This window comes from Prinia subflava, chromosome 3, assembly GCF_021018805.1.
Source record: "Prinia subflava isolate CZ2003 ecotype Zambia chromosome 3, Cam_Psub_1.2, whole genome shotgun sequence".
NCBI lineage: Eukaryota > Metazoa > Chordata > Aves > Passeriformes > Cisticolidae > Prinia > Prinia subflava.
In genome coordinates this window covers 83,198,114-83,219,722 of record NC_086249.1, presented here as the reverse complement: position 1 = coordinate 83,219,722, position 21,609 = coordinate 83,198,114, and the positions used below count along the sequence as shown (strand labels likewise).

The 21,609-nt window shown below is 40.5% G+C and overlaps 1 protein-coding gene across 3 annotated transcripts in view; it reads left to right on the top strand.

The window, feature by feature from the left end:
- Nucleotides 1–21,609, top strand: part of COL4A2 (collagen type IV alpha 2 chain) — a 140,286-nt gene that overhangs the window by 23,710 nt on the left and 94,967 nt on the right. For all 3 annotated transcript variants that reach the window (XM_063392789.1, XM_063392787.1, XM_063392788.1), the window contains exon 4: nt 16,491–16,571. In XM_063392789.1, coding sequence (XP_063248859.1) covers nt 16,491–16,571 — 81 coding nt within the window. The remainder of the gene's footprint in view (nt 1–16,490; nt 16,572–21,609) is intronic.

Sequence of the window (21,609 nt, the reverse complement as noted above, 5' to 3'; positions counted from 1 at the left end):
TCTCTGGCAAGAAGCAGTATAGGTCAGAATCAATTTTAGCTTTGCTTACCGAAGGAAAACAACCCATCCTGCAGAACCAAACAATCTGCACCAGTTTGAGCCTCCACCCAGAAATCTGGCAATCTAAATTACGCTCTCTTATTGAGCAGTACTTCCCTCCACAGGAACAATGAATCAAACAAAATAAATAAATCTTTACACTTCCCTGTTCTTTCCACCTCCCAATTCATCATACGTCATTTTGGAAAACCTAAGTAACCCACAGCAGGAGGCAAAACTGCCATCACAGGGTGTGTTCGCAGCGTCACATCGACCTCAGGAGCAGGGGGTGGGGGCTGTGGTGCCCAGAGGAGTGGGATGCCCAGAGGAGCAGGATGCCCAGAGGAGCGGGATGCCCACAGGAGCGGGATGCCCAGAGGAGCGGGATGCCCAGAGGAGCAGGATGCCCACAGGAGCGGGGTACCCAGAGGAGCAGGATGCCCACAGGAGCGGGGTGCCCAGAGGAGCGGGGTGCCCAGAGGAGCGGGGTGCCCAGAGGAGCGGGGTGCCCAGAGGAGTGGGATGCCCAGAGGAGCAGGATGCCCAGAGCAGCGGGGTGCCCAGAGGAGCGGGGTGCCCAAGCCTCACAGGGTGAGCGGCCGGAGTTGTTCTGCCGCAGCTCCCCGCGCGTGTCCAGCTGTGCTGGGCTGCACCGCGGCCTTTGCATCATCGGTGCCTGCTGCTGCTGCCCGGCTGCAGTTCCCGCTGCCCCGGCCGCCCCTTCCTGCCCGCTGCCGTGCCCGGGCTCCGCAGCTCCGTGCCCGCCGTGCTTCTGGTGCCTCACAGAAAGCGCAGCGGTGCGGGGATCCACGCAGAGCCCCAGCCACGCAGAACGCACTTAATTTTTAAGTCAGTTTTAGTTTCATAGGGGAAAAAACGAAAAGAAGAAGTAGTCTCCTAGGAATCTTTTCCCGTACATAGGCACATTTTTCTACTTCTTGGTACAAAAGCAGTTTATCAGGACCATTATTTACCCCACTATAGGTACCCAATTTTTTGCAAATATGTTTTTGCATACCATTTTCTACACTCCTTAACTTAATGGGTTTTAACACAAAGGTCCAAAGTGCTAGAAAATAAATGTTCAATTAAACCTGGAAAAGCCTGGTCCATTATTCCCTTCTCTCTCTAGCAGATGCCAAGAGATGATGTTTCTTTTCTAGCTGTGGAGAAGACTTGTTGTCCACAGAAGTTCTTGAGAAAGGGCTGCTTTTCAGATCATCTGCATTCTCTGGAGAAAGTGACTGATTTTGTCCAAGCTCCTGTTGTTGCATGAGCAGTACTGAGTTCTGACATGTCTGGTTAGCATTTCCATGACAGGAGATTCTAAAGTTACTGGAGTTTGAGTTCTTGTGCTGTGCTCTCAGCATTACACAAGATCCAGAGGTGAGGAATTACCACCAAACAGATTAAGTTTCTAGCCTGAGAGCAAGTTGTGAAATTGCTGCAGATGGCTCACTGGTACAGGATTTCTGGTACTGTTTCACAGGGCAACAAGTAGTCCCAATAAGTTTCAGATAAGTACTCTGCATTTTGGATGCTTATCTTTGACTCCTGATCTTTTGAAATTTGCCCCTGATGCATTTCAAGTCTGTGTCCTTTAAACAGATCATCTTCTAAATGAGATGATTAAAATTTCTTTGTGTCTTTTCACAGAACCCATGTGTTCATCTATGGTCCCAAGGGAAGACTAAGTTAACCCTGCTGTCATTTTTTTGAAGTATTACCAAATGACATTATTTATACTAGATTTAGCTGTAAATCCCTACTTTCAGGGGCAATGTGTCCCAAAATAGTGCAAAAAGGATGTTTTTCTTTCTATATTTGAGGCATGAATAACATTAGAGAGAGACATCTTTCCTTTAGGATCCCAGAGGATAAGAAGTTTACAGACTGAAATAATGTAAAGGTATTTATTTAAATGTCCTTCCAAAAGGTAAAGGAAAGCAGATCAAAAATATTTTCTTTAAAAAGTTTTCTTTTTTCTATCATTGAAGGTTCTGTAGCTCTTCATTACCTACAGCATTCTCTTCCCACCACCACCAACCCTCCCACCCTTTTTCTGGTAGTTCCCTCCAGTGCTCTGAAATGTAAAGGTCTCTCTTTTCTATGACTTCCTTCCTTCCTTCAAATTCTCCCTTCACATTTCAGTGATGTAAAACAGCCAAGATAAGAAATATCTGTCTCTTCCCAGGAGGAGGCTGACGGATGTGCAATTCCAAAGAACAGTTCTGTTTTTCCTACTGTGTTCCTAGGATGGGGGGTGGTGGGGAGTGGGGGATGTGAGAAGTAAGTTAACCTCACTTTTGCCAACTATGCCAGCTCTTGCCAGCAAAATAGACACAGCAAGGCACATCAGCATTGTACTGTTCTCTTCCTGAAAGGATAGAATAGTTTAAAAAAGATGAGATGTGAAACAGGGGTGGCTAGGCATGTCTGATCAAAATACAAAACCAAGTAATTGTTTGTATAATGTATCCTATTGCTCTTTAAGCATCTGGCATAAACTGTTTTCAGTCCTGTTTCATCTAGGTCCCTTGTTGCTAGAAAGATATGACTGGAGAGTTAGACTGTTACCAGCATGGGATAATAGTTACATTTCTTGTGCTTTTTTTACAAAGAAAAGCATATTGGGGTTTGGGACAGTAAGAGTTAAAGAAGTATATTTGTGTGGAAGATGAGGGGTTTGTTATTGTGAGATTTTAAGAGTAGCTTTTTTACATGATATTTATATTATTGATGTGGCTTAATGAGGAAAACACAAGAAATAATGTTTTCTTACTTACCTAAATATAATAAAAACAGCAGAAGCAGAAAAAACTTACTTGCCTTGGGACCCTAATTCACACTGTAGCAGGAATTCACAGGCAAGAACATGACATTTTATAATGGTACGGAAGTTCTCCAGTAAGCAACAAGAGGCTGGATTTCCATGATCAAGGGATACTTCAGTGGGACAACTGAGTTCAGGCCAACTGGCTACTTGCAGTGGGAGATTTTTTGGGGATTAATAAGAAAAAGCAAGGCATTGAAATGTCACAAGAATTTCTGAGAAATGGATTACTATAGATACCCTTTATCTTTCTCAGTAAATAGGAGAAGAGAATCCATAAAGGGTCTTAATTATTACCATATTAAGATCTTCAAAGATTCTTTTTGTCATGCCTGTATTTTCGCTATCTTGCCTTACTGCATCAGTGATAACCTAAACTCAAAATCTGGCTTGTGTGTAATAAAGAAGCACAGGAATACCAATGGGAACAAGCACTCTCCTAAGATACTAAAAAGCCAGTGTTCTGTGCAGCAGTGGGTAGCAGGAATCTAATGCCACAAAATAAAGCTTAATGTTAGTGTGACTGTAATCTACTTTAGGGAGTTAACCAAATGATCTGGTGACCTAAGTGTTGTACAGAGAGAAGGAAAGAACATGTGTATGCTTAACAGGTAATGGGCAGCAGTCACAAAAGTCTAGGGAAACTGAAATATTATGCTTGAATTATCAGAATGGCAGAATAAATGTTCTTTAGTGGACACTGTGTGAACAGAGAACTGTGAGAACTGTAGAGAAATGGTCCAGCTGTGCTAAAAGATGGTACTTGACCAGCATCACTAAAATTGAAACCAAATTAGCAGCTTATCTGGGATCTCCTGCTACTGAGAAGCTTTTGCCTGAGTGGAACCCAATTCATCAGGAAAAACAGAAAAGTAAAGACAAGAAACCAGAAGAAAAGCTATTATATTTCACAGCTGGAAAATTAATTACACTTGTGTGTGTTTAAGTACACACTAAGGAAATAAAGTTGATGAGGTTTGGAGGGTTTGGAGTAAATGCCTTCAAGACTTGTTTTACCAGCTTTCCAATTCAGTAAACAGATCCCAGGATCTGAGGACTAGGCAAACCCTCTTCTTACCTTTCAATATACAAAAGGGAAGAGACTACAAATTAAGTAATATAAAGAGAGAGTGGGACTTTTCTGTGGATTATTGCTCAGCTTGTTAGATGGAGAAATGAAGTTCCAGTTATGCAGCTTGCAGGCACCGAACAGAACTTAGCCCCTCAAATGTGTGCTTGGTGAGATTCACCTCTATGAACAACAGATGTTGCTGACAAAGTGTGACCGACTCAAAACCTCATGACTGATCCAGCATATGTTGGTACTGTTGCCTTTTCATGAGAAAGACCTGTCTTTCAAAAATCAACTGGAGTAATTTCTTAAATGTTGGAAAAACACAGAAGGATCTAGTGAAGAGGTAGCAATGAAACTGTTTTACCAGGCTTTCAGCAAGTGAAGCATTGAGTTTCTTTATAAAAGTAAATGGTGAGAGAGTGATTATTCCAGAAGGGGATATGTAGTAGAGTCCTCCCGGAAACTTAATGCGTTTGAGATCTATTCTGCTTACAAAATATAGTGTAGATATTGACTTTTCCCTGATCACAGAAAAGAAAGACAAGAAAAGCATGTGATATTTCTGTTACCTTCTGATGCCTGAAAATGAAGCTGTGGTTTTGTGTGGTAGAGTGAAGGGTCACTGGAGAATGGTCTTTATGGTGGTTGAGCCATATGTGTAGTAATGATTCTCTAGGGCCTTGAGTCCTCAATCTACGTGGGGAGAACTCTTTTCCTCTACTAGCTTTGGAGTTTAGGAGAGTCTTGCCTCTTATGTCAGAGAAAAGCCACTGGGTTTTTGTGTTTCAGATCTTAGAGAGGCCAGACCAGTGGCATAATAAGATGGTACCTACTCAAGCGACCAACAGTGTCATTACTGGCCTCTAATCTGAAGATCTGTTCTGAACAGAGGCATGAGATACAATCCGTGAGGTTTCAAGCAGGAAAGCAAGAAGATCGAGCTTGGATTTATTGTTGTTGTTGTTTTGTTGTTTTCTTGAACATGAGCATTACAGCCCCAGGTTATTTCCACATCATTGCTGAAAAAGTATTTCTAAGATCCGTTCTTGGGCTTTGGGCATTCTTTCTCAATATCATTATGTTGAGCTGGCAGCACCTATGAGGAGTTTCATAGAAAGCTGCTTATAGCAAACCTGAATACATACATCCAGTCTTCTGATTGCCTCTGATGGATTTCATATTCAGGGCTATTCTTCCTGAGTTAGGTGGGGTGTACAGCCCATACAGAAATATGTTCTGAATGAAGCATCAGTTACCAGTTTCTAAGATTTTTGAGCTTGATGAGCACTCTGGGGTTTGTTCCACTTCTAAGAGTCAAGTTCATATCATGAATCAAGCTCATATCATTTCTCATGCAGTGAGCTATAAATGTGTTACTTTTCTCTTGTGTATATTCTACTCCTTACTGCCAAGGCTCTTAAGCATTTCTGAATTTTGTAGATCTGTTTGCAGAATGAAAAAGGATGTGAAAGAGAAGCTAAATGACATCCCTTTAGTCAGTTTAAAGCTTGATATTTGGTTGTTTATAATCTCAGTATGTAAGTTGTTTGTACTATGATAAGAGCATTTTTGGCGTGGAGACTGAGCGACAAGACTTATTGCAGCAATGCAGACAGTGTTTGTCTGTTGGTTAGGGAAGTGGACCGGAAAGCAGGAAGATCTGGGTCCTAGACCAAGCTGAACCAGTGACTCATCACACTCTGGGAAAGTGCATTTAACCCAGTTCTGCAACATTGCAGAAATCGGCTCAGCTGCCACACTGAACCAGAGATGTTGTACGTCACAAGTCAGCGGTAATATCGGAAAGATGAACCTTTTTTTCATTGAGTAAAGAAATGTAATTTCCATGTTACTGTCTCATGAGCCAATGTTTCACAGTATGGCTGTGGTAATATTCTTGTGTAGTCAAAGGGATATTTTGAAAGAAGTGAAGCCTCCCCCGTTCCCCCCCTTTCCAAAAAAAAAAAATAAAATAAAACAAACAAACCTTCCCAGTCTCACCATTAAAAATATGTGGAAACAGGTATGCAGGATGAAGAAATATCCAAAGAATAAGATGTCATTTATTTTTTAGGATACAGGATAACAATTCAGCCATTCCAGGTTTCTGATTTTGTAATCTACAGATACAAATACATTATACTGAGATATAGATTTTGACCCCTAACTAGGTAAGTAACTAAAAGAGCTTTTTGGCAGAAGAAAGAAAGATGTCATGTGAGTTTTATGAGCAAATGTTTTAAGGCATTTTGCTAATCAAAAGTATATAGGTGAGAAAAGAGATTATCAATGATAGTTGACTTCCAGAAGAAAAGCATTGATCTTTTATTTCTGAATACGTTCTTCTGTATGTTAGATTATCTTCCTTAACCTCATTGAAAATACCAAAACTTTCACAGATGTCTGCATATAATCATATAATCACATCCTCTATGTAGCTTCTTTATTTGCTAAACCTGTACCCAAGGCTTTCATCAGTGGCAACAGTGATCGCCTTGGAGCAGAGGCAATAAAGCTCAGGGAGGAGGCTGAATTTTGCAATCAAAACTGGAAAGTGAAATGGATCAGTAAGAAATCTAATTCTCATGGGCTTTTTCTTGGCTGAATTAGAAAGGAAATGGTGGGTGAAGCATCTGACCAAGCAGTGAGCTGTAAACACTTCCATCATCAAATGCAGTTCTTTTTCCAGTTTGCAAATCTCTTACCCATTCTTCTTACTTTTAAGGAAATACCAGTCCAGTCCCAAGAAGCAGTTCTGAAAAATTGCATAGCAAATTTCCACATTTAATATTTCCACGACAGTCATTTGTCCAACAGCCAGCTCTGAAAATTGAGCCAGGGCTGTAAACATTATACTGGACTGGGCTTACCCATCAGCATGTATGATAAATGCAGTGTCAGCCAATCTGTGCCATCACTGATGAACCTGTGCAAATCCATTCCTTCCAAATCATGCTGTCAGGGATAGTTCCATCCTTCCGGTTCTTGGTAGTTATTTCTAATTGCAATTTATATAATTCTGCAGGAAGAATTTAAATTCAGCTTTCTTGCTTTCTTTATTATATCTGATTCTGCAGGCACAAGATTTTAAAAGGCCATTGAAAACCATTGCCAACGTCATGCCTCCCAAGGGAAAAAAGAACTCCCAGGATCTTTTAAGTATTCACTTCAGAACCAGATCAGCATGTCTGAACCATGGCTGTAAACAGAACGATGTCTGTAAACAGTTATCAGAGGAAAACAAAGTTAACTAATCCAACTGATAAAAGCAGTTCATACACAATCAAATGTTTTTAAGTAATTACACAACACATGAAACAGGTATAAAATCTCAGTGGTTATGCTCACATTTCAGGAGACCCTGGCACCATTGCACTCCACTAAAAAAAATACAGATGCTGCAGCTGCAGCCATGCAAACAGCTGTACAGCTGGTTTCTGTCAGTCCCCTCCCCATGAGCACAGCTAATGCAATTGCACTGCTGCTGCTTCAAAAGGAAAAAAAATCTTTGCTACACTGGCAGGTTGGTTTCTTCTTAGTGTAATAGGCACAGATGTGATTTCAGAAATACTGGTTGCCTCTCTGAAGTATGATTAGCAACCTTTAAGGTTTACCAGTCTCAAAGAATAATATGTTCTTAAGTTTCCTGAGTCTGCCAATTTACGTAGGTGAGTAAACTAGACAGGTCAAATAACTGGCGTGGTTTATAAATAGACTAAAAAAAAATCTCCATATATAGACTAGTATCCAGACTTTCTATTGTTTCAAGCAAATGATATCATTATTTGGATGTCTTTCCAAATCTGAAAATGACTAGACTTCGGAAACCAGAAGTAGTTAAATATAGAAATTGCTACTTTAATGAGTGAATGCTGTGTTTCAGTATTATGCTACTAGTATGTGAACAAATGTCTTTCTGTTCTTAGAGATGGGAAAAGGAGGTTTTATTCCAGTAATATAAGATACTGCACAAAAGCCAAATTCAGATTAAGAGTTGATCATGTCTTTGACTTCATTCCTTTATGGAAAATATTCCAGTGTAACTGCACATATCAAGATAACACTGTCCACTAACTTGCACCTTGCATAAGCCTTGGACAGATCAAATACAAAGTGCACAGTGGTTTGCATAAGCAAAATATTAGAATAAAAATTAAAAGATAAACAGTTTGTGCTTTTCAGTGTCCCAGCCTCCCTACTAAGTGATTACATCTACTTTGGTAAGTCACCAAAAAATCACAGAATTAAATCTAAAGACTTTTTTAATTGCTGATAACTAGAAAACACTTCTTCTGACTTGTGTAATACTGTTTTTGAAACCACCTAAGTAGCTTCTGTGGAGATGCATTTAATTTGCAGGGATGGGATGTTGAGAACAAGGACTCATGTTAACATGTCCGGCACTCTGAGTCTAAACAGTCCTTTTAGATGAGGAATGCCATGTTGAATGTTAGATGAGAGTCTGTTGTTTCATAAGAAGAGATAATACTGAAATAATACTCATCTCTAAAAGTATGGATTTACAAAGATGAGATCAAGTTTAATAGGACATCAAATTTTAACTTACCAATACAGATTTTACTCTAGATACTGCTGCATCCTTTACCTTTCTCTCTGATTTAGCTAAAAAATCCCATTTGAACAAGGAACCAGGTGACCTGAAGTCACCTAAATTTAGGTATCTACATATTCAGGAGGTATCTGAGTTCTCATTATAATCAAGGAAGCCAATGGGCTTGCCTTAACTAATAGTAATAATTAATGTAGGTATCTTTGCTTACCTTTATTAATACATTTCCAGCTTCAAAGTCTTTCTGGGCTTATACCAGTGGGATCTTTTTTCTGCAGGTAAACCCAGTTCTGGCCCAATTCAACCCTTTTATTCTCTCTTCGTAATTGTTGTGGGTCGTAGATATCAGTTCATGGCTGTGTAATATTTGCCTCTTTGTAAGATGTAAAAGACATTTTTAAGCATGGTTGCACACCCTTCAAAGAGCTTAGTTTTCCTGCAGCATCACCTGTCTCCTGCTACCATATATTCAAGCCTTTGCTGATGACTAAGACAAATTTTGTCATTTCTTTAGGCAGGTAAGCTACCTGTCTCAAATAGGCAAGTGCCAGATGATATTTTTCTTCCTTTTCTGGATGCAGTTTTGTTCCAGAAAAAGTTTTCTGCATCTTAACCTTCTTTCATTAGCTCCTGAAAGCTGGACCACTTTCATGCAGAGACCTGGGGCAGCCTTTTAGGATTCCCTTTCCCATGGCATTACAGATTCTTAAAAATAAGCACCTCTACAGAGGTGATTTTTTAAAATTGTTTGACATTTTAAAGTGTTTACTGGGTTTCCCTAGCTTATATTCTAGTCTCTTCTGTAGCATAAGATATAATGATCTCTGTGACTGAAAAAAAAGGAAAAATATGGCTGAATCAAACATCATTTCCTGTAAAATATCAGACTTCCATTCTCAGACTTCTTGACAGAAAATGTTGTCACAACATATGCTGCTTGCTTCAAAATGTGCTATTTGCAAAAAAATTCATGTTAGACAACTAAACAAGACCCCTGGACGGTTATTCAAATATCTGTGCTGTATATGTGGGCAGATTTTAAGCATTACTCTTTGCCTGGCCTCTTAAAGACCTTTTAATTTTTTTAACAATGCCTACTATATCACAGCAGCTCTTTCTGCATTTCATCTGGTTTTCTGGGTAAATATGTGTTTGGATGAAAGCCACAAAATTAGAAATGGTTTTACGAAAATGTGGTGGATAAGTTCACACTGTATCATATCTGGCTTCTTCCAAGGCAGTGTCTCCAGATGGCAACAAGAGAACTTTTTAAATTGAATAGAGGTAGTAAATAGTACCTCAGATAAAGTGAACATGTGGAGCTGTGAAGTTTCACTTTGAAATGAAATTATACAGCCTTCATATCAAGGCTGTATGCCAGAAAGTTCATATAATCAAGTCACAAGCAAGTCCATAAGAGGAAAGTCTTTTATAGCTTCACTTCTGAGAGATACAGTATTCATGTTTCCTATCTCTGGTTCCAACATACTTGCTGAGACACACTTGAGAAGACAACTTTCTGTCTGTTTGGGTCTTCTCAGCATTGGAGACTTTAAATTCTTTCCCATCCTTGCCTCACCCCAGACATCAAACAAAGGCATCTCAGTCCCTGGGAGCAGTAGTGCCTTTGGATACTTCTCCTTTGTTGATATTCCTGTGCCCATCAGGACTCAGAGCTGAAGGAAGCCTCTTGCTTCCTTGGCATCCTGCTTCCCAGTTTTCTTGATACACTGCCTAGGAGGGAGGTGGCATGTGAAACGTCACACCAGTTTATAATAAGTCATTGATTGCCACAAGTGTAGCTCTTCTCATGGCATTGGGAAGACTCCATTAGGCGGTGGTTAGGAGAACAGCTCTCTTCATGCAGCTGGTGGTATCTGTGTTCTTCCTAGGACTAGTTTCCTCCTCCAGATTTTTTTTCATTGAAGGATATGTAAATACATGGCCCCCCCTACTTTAGGTGGGAAGTGTAAACATTCATAAGATTTTGAGGTCACACAGTAAATTATTCTAGTTGCCATGCATCCAGTCTGGAAAAGGTTCTGGCTCCCATTCAAATATGAAAGAAAGAATTAGTTCTTAGCGAAATAATTCTCAGAACAGTTGGAGAGAGGATCCACACCCACATCTTTTCCTTCCTCTCTGACTGTGCCAATTATCTCTCCCTTTCCCTGGACAATTAAGGTCTTCACAGTGGTCTTACTGTCCCATGCACAAGTAGATACTGGACTGTTAGCAGGCAGTTTCAGATGGCTGATTCCATCTTTGGCATCACTGTAGCTCTGAGGAGAGACCAAGCTTGTTTCTGGGCAATCCAGGCCTTCTCTGCTGACAGCATTCTCAATACTCGTTTTGAGTGGTTGTTTATACATATTTCTAGAGAAATAAGTTTGGCAACAGGCAACAAATGTTTTCAGCTCTTAAAGGAGTAAAATGTTGGGTTTGAGAGAATACAACTGTGCTGTCACATTTGAATCCGATGAAGTTCTCTGTCTGGTGATCATCAGCAGCAAGAGTACTCTGTCATACTGCTAAGTTATTTTTTCTTCTTTCTTTTGAAGGAAGCAAAAAAGGTTTCTAAGTCAGGGCTGTATAAACTGAATTTGAAATTAATGTCGGTATCAACAGCTGAAGGTCGAATGTGAAAGCAGAGGTTCATACTGGAGGTGTGACCTGCTCTGGTCTCCCTGGCACTGACACAGAGGGCTGACTCTCAGGCATGCCAGGAATTCCCTCGGGACTTCCAGGCTGAAGCTTCACTTGAAGCATCTGAGTGTGCTGCTCCAGTGTGCTGTTCACTGACCCACTGCAGAGGCATGCAGTATGTCAGCACCTCCAGTCGTAGTTCAGTGTTTCAGCAAGCTCCTAAAACCTTCTAAAACGTGTCTTGGTGAAACTTAGGGGAAGAGAATGGGGCTTGTCAGCACAGAAGTTAATGCACAACTACAATGTACGAAACATTATCAAAGAAGATGTCGGTGTATGGAGTCTTTGATTCCAAGTTGCAATATTTTCATTATAATTTCCGTAATTATTTTTTTAGCTGTATGTAAGGAAATGGCTTATATTTCCTGGTCTTTCTGTACTCATAGAATTGTACTTTGAGGTCTGTCTCTGGTTGCCTTTGTTCTTTGTTAGAATACCACCCCTTGAAGTGAAGGTACTTGAATGGGCATGCAGAAATGACAACTACACAAATGTGGCCAAGATGAGCAACACATAAATCATTAATGTGTGGAAAAGTTTAAAGAAAAGTGTATATATATTCCTGGGTTTTTTAAGAGTGTGGCTGAAGGAAACTGCATTTAAGTTGTCTATTTTTGGCTGAAGATGTGTAAATAAGAAATAATATTGTTCAGAGACAAAAAAAACCAATGAGAAAGCAAAAGGGCAGAAGAAGTTTTATGTTGGGACACCCACATTTTATGCTTGCTATACATAAAAATGAGAAGTATTTACACTAGGCAAATATGCAAGCTTTACAAATATAGGTGGCACGCACATGTTTTCTCTTGCTTTTGTTTGAGTAGTGTTCATGTTCCTTGAACATGATAAATATATTCATCCCAGCAGAGTGGCTGCATAAGCCAGCTGTGGAGATGCCTACTTTGAACAGCGTGGACCTGAGCAGTGTTAGATGTAGCTTAAGATTTGCTGATTAAAGAAAACACCTCTAAGAACCTAGTATTTCTTTATTTGGCAAAGTAGCATATCACTGTTGTTATTAGTAGTAATTCTGCAAGAAACATTGAATTACATTCTGTATCTTGTTGTTATTAGCAATTGTACAAAATCACTGTGAAAAATCTGATAAATTACACAAAAGGGCTATTAAGTTGCAATTCTACTGCCTTTGCTTCTGCAGCTGGTATTCAGGAGTAAGCCTATCCTTCCTTACAAGCTCATCCCTTCTTACCGCACCTTCCCACGGGGACATGCCTGGTCGAGAGACCTGTGGTCTTTCTCCATGGGGGCTACCAGTGCTCTTGTGCTCACAAGTCAGCATCATTACTGCCTGCAGATGTCCCTGCGCTTGGTCTTAGTATATCCTCACTACCTTCATTCTTCACCTAATTTGATGCCCTCTTCATATATTTTTTTTTATTTTATTTTCCAAGTTTTTACCGTCCTTCCACTACCATTTCCCTGCTTATACTCCTCCCAACCTAACAACCTCCTCTTAATTTCTTTTCTCTCATTGGTCCCATTTTTTTTTTACACTCAAAAGTTAGTGTTTCTGACACTATTACCTTGTCAATATTTTCTCTAATACAATATTACCATTACAGTTGGCTGAATGAGACAGCCTTGCCTTCAAGGGCTGCATTTGGAGCCTGTGGGTCTCATTGGGAACATTAATGTTACACATTTCTGGACAGAATTATCATACTTTACTCTTGATTCTCTAACCTGATTCTAATTAAGCAGCACCTCACCTTATGCAGTGGTATAGCTCGTTTTGTGTTTGCACATACATCTGCTCTTAAATAGTGTTCTTCACACTCAGTGTTCCCATCAAAGGGTGTAGCTTCCTGTGAGGGTGAGACTTGGACACCTGGCACAGGATTCACCTCATGTGAAGCTGGACATCTGCTCGGTAGACACAGCCAGTTACCCTGTGCTACATCTCTAATCCCCTTACCCTTCTATGATGAGGTTTAGCTCTGGTATCTGAAACAGATCTGATGAGATTCTCTGGGTGATCTAGAGCAGCAGCCAGATGTTGTGCCTATATTGCGTAAATCTTACGTTAGATCCTCTAAGCCCCATTTCTAGGCTCTGCCTAGACTCTGTACCTCTTAGAGATTAGTAGGATTATGCATCATCTAAAACATGAGAAAGACTTGGAACTGAAAGCCTTCTCAGCAGATACCTTCATAATTGAGGGCCAGTTCTTCTAGCTTGATTACACCAATCCTAGAATATTGTGCTGGTGTGGGCACACTTTTCCTCATTTAACTGCAGACTCAGCAAATCACGAGATTCATCTCCCCATGCTTACACTTTCTACAGGGGGTGGATCTCTGTAAGCTAGTCACCTCCACCCACCTTCGTGGCTGAGACAAAGCAGTAGGAACTTCCTGGGAGAGATGCAGTCAATCAGTTTAAATGCCAGTATAAGGATGGGATGAATTATGTCCTAGATCTGACTGTTCTCTGACCAAAAAGGCTCTTGCTCACATCAAAACAACCACACTGGGATGTCACCATTGCTGTTATGTTCCCAGAAATCTGTTTTCCTCAGGACTTAAATAGTTGAGCACTTCAAAGTACATTGTCCATTGCTGAATTTGAAACTTTCAGGCCTTTTTCCATTCTAATTATTGACTGATTTATGTCCATTTGATTTCTCTTCATCTCAGTTGTGTGGCCATGGGTACTTTTTAACAAAGTTTTACAAGAATCCTTAACAGGCTCATTTTTTGAACATTAATAAGGTTGTAAACCATAGTGGTTTAGACTGTAACCCCCAGTAATGTAAGATCAAACAACAGTGCAATGATCTTCAAGAAATTATATGTATTCTAGATAGTGGGATATAGTAGAAAATGCTGGATATGACTAAAAGTTCCCAGAGTCATTCCATTAGCAGTTGAAAAGTGAAGAGGTAGAGATTAGGTAATAAGGAAAGCCCAAGTATAATCAAGAAGAGGTATATTACTGCGAGTCTCAAATGCTTTCCCATTATGTTCCCTACCTTTGGAGAATCTTCCAGTTTTTTCTTTTCATTATCTGCAGAATCTGTGTGCATAAAAGGATACAAAATGAGAAAATAATGAAAAAACCCAGCTTCCTAAAATTGTGGAAGAAAACAATTGAGTCCCCGTATTAGCTGCTGGTATTGTTACAGCATGCAAATTAAAATATTGGATGGTGGATAGTACACAAACAATAGACCTTGAACTTCCATTTGAAATAAGCATTAGCAGCCTCTTCCATTTTTTTCTTACAAGTGCACAAATATCATACCATGGTTCTGATTCATTTTCTATTTTCTCCTTGTCAACAGTTTACCAAATTTAGAGTCACTCTGCCAGTTAAAGAAATAAACTTACTGTTCTCATTATTTTTTTCTCAGTAGGCAAAACTGAAATTACTGAAATGATCAAATTACTGTATCTGTCTGTTACTCTTAGGTTGGGTTATGCTGTTGTTTACAGCACCAACAAAAGCAGATTTTAAAAGTTTAAAATTGAATGTTACCAGCTGCAGCACTACATAGCACAGTGCTCCTTAAAGTATACCCACATCCTCCAGAGGAATATGATCACACAGGCCATACATCTGCATGGCATACATAAAAATTATTAGAACTATACTCAATTTCAGAAATATGGGGCAAACTCCGTAAAATGAAGGATACTGAGAAAAAGATGCACATTTCATCTGCAAAAAGGTTCATGAGAAATAAACTCCATTGAAATAGTGCATTTGTGATCATCCAGATATTTAACTAAAAAATGGACCAACCTGTTGATTTGACTGCCAAGGAGGTATCCAAATCCCAAAGCTGTGTTTTCAGGTATTGTAAGGGCAGAAATGGACACCTGAGAAATGTGACTGAAAAATGTCAGGTGTTGAGTAGAGGATTGCTTAGAGCCACATGAAAGATTCTAAGCATGGCAGCTTTGGTCCCCTGTCTGTGTTTTAGCTCCTTAAGTCAGCCCTAGAGGCAGGAATGGCAGCATCACTGTCTATTTATGAAACAGCATAGCAGTTCAGAGCATTCATCCTGTTTTGAGCCTTGTTTGTACCCCTTTCACCTCCTTTTCAAGAGATGATGGGTTCAAGCTATGAAGGAGGCAGAAAAGTGAATTTAGCCATTTGATTTAGCCAAGAGGGGAGCAAGTGACATGGAGCCTGACTGTACCCTGCAGCTGGGTTGCCCTGAGGTTTCGTCTGAGGAGCAGTGCATGTGAAATGCCCTGAATGAGGGACCCTGGTTTCTTGTAGCCACTAGACTTAGTCCTTCTCTCTTTTTCTTCTGACTGTATTAATTATTCACTGTGGACCAAGTCAGGTTCAGAAATAGTGATGAGAAATCCCTTCCTCCTCTCCCAGATCACTTACTAGGCTGCTGGGTCATTTTCAGGGGTTCAAAACCCTGAGCTTAGGTGGGTGGGCTGCAGGCTGGTCTTCACAACATTCCTAATCATTAAGTTACATTTATAGAAGTCACACCACAACATGCACAGCATCTTTGCTGTTCAGGTTTCTGAACAAGACTGTCTGTGCAGGCACTTGCATGGAATATAATCTGTGTTTGCCTGCCTGTTGAAGTCCATCCAAGGATTTGTGTGGAGTGGTGCATATTCTGCAATCCATATATTTGTGGCCCAGGCCAACGTGGTTCTGGTCAGGCAGGAGAGGTGTAACTGAAGACATTTTCTTACGCTGGGAGTGACTTCTAAATCACAGTGGTTGACTGCTAGCAAATTTTTTGTTCCTCCAGAATAGGCAGTGTCCTGGTTTAGGGCAGCCATAGAAGAGGAGAAAGCAGGAGTTCGGCTCACAATTTTGAACATGACACCTATATCTTCCTTTATGTCCACCAATAAATATTTCAAAGTACAGCAACCATTTGGAGCATGCATAGGAGGATGTGCTGCATTGTGACCTAGGACTTAGTCCACGTCCCTAAGGAATCCAAGCAGCTGCACTTCTGTGATACGATATCTATTGCATGTGTCAAAAAGATATGTGAGATACTGCTCTGCATCGAGCTGCAGTGTTTTGAAAATGTGGAGGGAAATAAATGAAGTAACACTGTATTTCTTGATGTTGATCTCCAAGAACTGGACAGGCACTCATGGCTGCTTCTAAGCATATATTAAAGAAGTTTCAGCTCTAAATCCTAGATCTGATCTTGGTCTTTGCTTTAGCAGTTCCTAGCAAGTCTGCTAATCAAAACTGTTTTAGATATTCAAGCTAATAGCTTTTAACTTTTGTGTTATGTGTGTTCTGGTTTGCAGGGTGGAAAGAAATACACAGGACCATGTGGAGGCAGAGACTGCAGTGGAGGATGTCAGTGTTTCCCTGAAAAAGGAAGCCGTGTAAGTAACATTTTTTCCTGTAAATTGTTCTTGAATCTCAAGTTCAATGCTATATAATTTGCAATAGGTGGACTTGCACTAGACTGCTAAGAGTGTTAAAACAATTATTCTTTTTCAGAAAAAAGTTGGTTTTGTTTCATCTTACTTTCTCATAGGCTTGTAGATTTGAGGAAATGCCTTGTAGTGAATACCTTGTTATGTAGCAGGCACTTATCTCAAAGATGAGGGCCAAGGGATCTGAGGGCCATGATGAGCTGATCAGATCAGAATGATGAAAAGTTACCACATACATGCATGGATACACACATTTGATGATTTTAGAGATCTTTTCCAACCTAAATGATTCAATAGTTCTGTGATTCTATGTGATTTTCACTAAAGCAAGAGGGAACCACGCCTGCAAAACCTGAAATCCCTCCTGAAAAGGAACTGTTTACAATTTCTGGCATTATGTTGTGGCTGATAGTCTGTTCTTCGTTTTGGGGACTGGAGAGGAATGAGACAGAGGAAAGGAAATGGGGTGGAGGGGATTAGCCACCTGCCACGAAGAGCACTGAGAAATAGGGCAGCTCCTATCCTGTATGGCTTGGAGCCCTGGCTGGCAGGCTCCTTCTGTACAGCTTGGTCTTCTGCAGCTGAGACAGTGACTCAGCCTTTTCCATCCACCCATCTCTAAGAATAGGTCAGGCAAGAGATGTGGTGGCAGGTCATGTGCTTGTTCTGCTATCACAAACCTCAGAAGATGCAGTTCCCTACACTCCCTCCACACAGCCGGCCATCAGTTCCCATTCCCATTGCATTCCTCAAGCTTGACTCCACGTCTGAGTGGAGGGAGAGGTGGTAGGAAAGTCACAGTGTAGGTGGGAGGCAAGGAACACAGTTGTTTACAGCAGAAGTCCTGATGTCTCCATGGAAGTCAGATGATCCTGGGGTTACCATGCCATGGGGACTGTAATGGTTATACTCCCATGGCCTGACCATGAGCTGCTCATGATCTGCTTTCCATTACAATAACCCAATGGCAACCTGAGGAAGCTGAGGACAAACAAGCCCTCCCCTGAGACACAGCTTCCCATGGGGCTCCCTCCAGCTGTTACTGCCTTACCCTCATCATCCAGCACATGAAGTTTGGCAAGTGCCTCCTGCCACTTCCCACTAATGACTGAAAATCAAAAACTGATGCTGTAAGATGCTCACTAGAGTTCATGAAAATATCTGTTGCAAAACTACCAACTTCATGTTTTTCATGCTCCTTATTAACTGAATGACCTTGAATTGCAAGTTGCCAAATGTGAAAGAAAAAATAGGTGGTTAAACAAAGCTAACTGCATAGGTTAGAAAAGCTGAAAATGTGAAAATACCACAGTAGAGAAGCAGTCAGGTGCCACTGACAAGAAGCTCTTTGTGTGTTGCTTCCTATCTAGATTGGGAAGGTGAGGGCAGATTTTATGGACTTGCTTACCACTCTCAGTTTTACCTCAGGGCAGGAAGTAACTCCTCTTACTAAGGAGGTTAGCCTCCCTTTAAACAGATACTCAAAAAGAGAAAAAGGATATTCTACAAAATATAAATTATATTTTACTGCTTGTGGTTAATTGTGCAAGATGTGAAAAAGTACTGGAAAAAGGGATTTACAGAATTTTACACTTCAAAAATCATATTTTATCTCTCTGTATTTTACCTCTCTGAAATGATACACTTCATTCTGATTTAGCATACACTGCCTGTATTTTGTGTCTGCTGATCTCTTCAGATGTCACAACCCCTGTTAAACATCTGATTTAAGGAACAAGATTGGCCTTTAGAGTCTAGTCAAATCTGGCATAGCTTCTGGTCTCATGCTAATCCTCAATGGGAATATTTATTTTCAAAAACCTCTGTATAATCTGGCACGGGCCACGCTTTCTGTCGGAGGTGACTCATTGCATGCACAATAGATGTATTGCGTGTTTGCACTTGTCAGAGTGCCTGAGGCAGTCTGTCAGAGCCTGCTGCTGCAGTGACTCTCCAGCCCAGGTGCCTCAGAGCTGTCACTTGCAGGGCGCCTGGAACTCAGGTAGGAGCAGCCCTGCAAGGGTCTGCAGCCAGCCCTGCCATCCTCTGGAAATTCACCCTCTGTTTTTGACAGGTTTAAAAACAGGCAAATTAAAAGCATTTTCTTTGGATTGCTGCTACTGAGTGCACATCAGCATCTGCTGAATGAAGTGAATTCACTGAAGTGGTAAACACGGTTGCAAACTATGAAAAGAGTAAAGGTCTGAAGAAATGTCTGCTCTTTATTTATATGTGCTTCTACTTCACTTGTTGTCATTGCTTCAGTTGTAGTCTTAAGATACAGCATTTAAGGAAAAGATGCTTAGCTTTATTTGTTGTCTTAATCCAGTAACTTCTGTTTTTAAAAAAAGGGATTTTTGCAAAATATGCCCACTGGTATCTCCTGGGGCTCTGTGCTACAGACAGAGAGACACTGTCAGGATGTGTGGAGATTCATCCAGGCTTTGGTGATTTGTGCCAGGTCTCCAGGTGCAGGGCATCTGGAAGCCCTGTGCTACTGTCTGCATGGCTTTTGGTTCAGGACTCGTAAGGATAGGCACAAAGGCACAGGAGAGTTGAATTCTGCTTCACAGGGGCAGTTTCTCGGGGCAAAAGGCAACCTAGCACAAATCAGTGCATCCACCTAGCAGGCCTACTGGAAAGAGACTGTGGTTTTAGGTTTTCCTCTGCTCTGTTTTGGCTGGGCTCAACCCTGCAACATTCACTGGGCTCAGATACATCTAAAATCCAGTGGGAACAGAAAAATAAAACAGCAGAAGCATCATCCACTGTAGTGGTAGGGGAGCAGCATCTAGCCTGCAACCTCCTGCCTCTCATCTGAGCTGCTCCCAGGGCTGCGAGGACACCTGCAAATGACACCTTCTTCTTCATTCCCAAAAGGAAAGCTGGTCAAATCCAAATGTTCAGAGAATCAGGACATTGCTGCTATCTGTGTTTGCAACTGACAGCAAATGCTGAGTTGTTTCTTGGAGAAATTTCTCTAAAGAAATGCTTCTCGTGCCATACACAATGGCCCCTTGAAGTTCTCACCTCACTCCTGTTTTGTGTTCACGTCTTCATAGTAGAAAGAGTAAAGTTCCTTCTGTAAGATTTTTTTTTCCAGTCTTTAATGACACTCTAGTCTTTGTTCTTTTTAATTGCAGCCTACTTTTCTTCCAGTTGTATTTACTGTTATCTGGTTACAAATACCCAGTCTATCCAACCATACCTTGAATCTAGGTAGATGGTTGGAGCTGGGGCTGCAGAAGCCAAGCTTGGGGACCAGCCTCAGCCTCATCTCCCCTTCTCACAGCTGGCAAAAACTTAGTGGAGCTGCAGTGCAAATTGAAGCTCCTGAAGGAGTGTTCAAATCCACATGACAATAAACCATAGTATAAGCCTCAGTGGAGGACACAGCATGAGAAGGCAGAGGAAAGACAGCAGATTCACCTTCTCCCTGAAACACATTCATCTTCTCATTTTCCTCTATGGCAACTTCTCCTAAAACAACAGACTCACCCTTTCCCAAAGGTACATTTGGAGAGCAGAATGTAAGGAGTACACAGATGCCTGGGTGAGAGGGAAAAGAATAAAGGGAAACACTGATATGGTATTGAAATTCTGTTTTGAATGACTCGGAAAGCCTGAATTAAAGGAATAAAAAAAAAAATCTGGTTTTCTTTCTTTTTCCTCAAGATTTTTATTGCAACTCCTAAAATCTTGAGATTTATAGTTCTTTGCAAACCATACATTGCTCAGAGAACAATATATGTGCCTTAAAATTTGTAAAACATGAATGCACTTATGTAGGAAATGATAACTCCATTCAGTACAATGGCCAACTGTTTGACCCATTGAAGTTCATAATCAGCCTCACTTCATAACCCACCTAGAAGGCTTTATAGAAAGTGGAAGTGAGTAGAAATCTTTTTGATCTTTCTACAGAGTGAGAAATTAGACTCTTTTGTACTTTCAAAGTCAAGCGTCTAACCATGCTCAAGCCATTTAGCCATTGTTTGTGCAAGGTGCTGGAATGATGGAAACTGAAATTAAAAGACAGCTTTGTCTCACCCTGTAAGGGACACTTTCTGGCAATGCCCAAAGATTCTTCTTTTAACCTAGACTGGCATGGGTGTTCACTAGAACTCCTTTACGGATATCTGTTATATTGCTTTCACTAATGCAGTGGCCAAGGGTAAGCTATTACCAGTACACTTATAATTACTTCTGTCTGCTTTTGCGTGCTGTACAGGTAGGAAATCTAGTGTGTGATATTTACTTGCAAGCCTTTTCCACACAAGTTTAAGTCTTAATATGTGGGCTATATCTAGATGTGTTTCGTCTTAATTAAAAACAAACAACAAAACAGAACACATAAATATTCCAAAGTCAACTCCATTGTTATATTATAGGGAGATGTTTAATCCAATAAAATAATTTTATCAACTGTTAGTGTAATTCTTGTATATCACAATTAACTGGCTTCCAGGCTGGTATGATGGCAGTAGCTCCTGAAAGTCTGTTAGTATAAACTGGTATATCTGATGAAATCTGATATTTACTTGTTTTCTTTTTTTTTGTTCCTCCACAAAATAATAACTTCAGAAGCATCTTCTTAGTTATTCATCTGTCTTAGTGTTCTATTCCCAACAGTGGTAGTAAGAGACACTATTTACAGGGAGCACAGAGTTCTGGCAATTTTCTGGAGTCCATTCACTTTTACCCAAGATAACCCAATTTATATGTCTCTTGAGTATCTGTGTTTCATCCTGAATTTGTCTAATCCTTTTTTGAAGCTACTGTATCTGTGTGTCTTCGCAGCCTCCAATGGCACTACTCAAAGGATATAAATTATATAAATCACTGTCTGACCTGTTCTAAGCAAAGCTCCCTCTGGTTTCATCAAATACACCCTATTTCTAGTACTGTGAGATTTCGAGTAGCTCTGTTTTTAGGTTACTCACTGCTTCCCTAATTTTGCAAATCTCAGTTATATTCTCTCTCA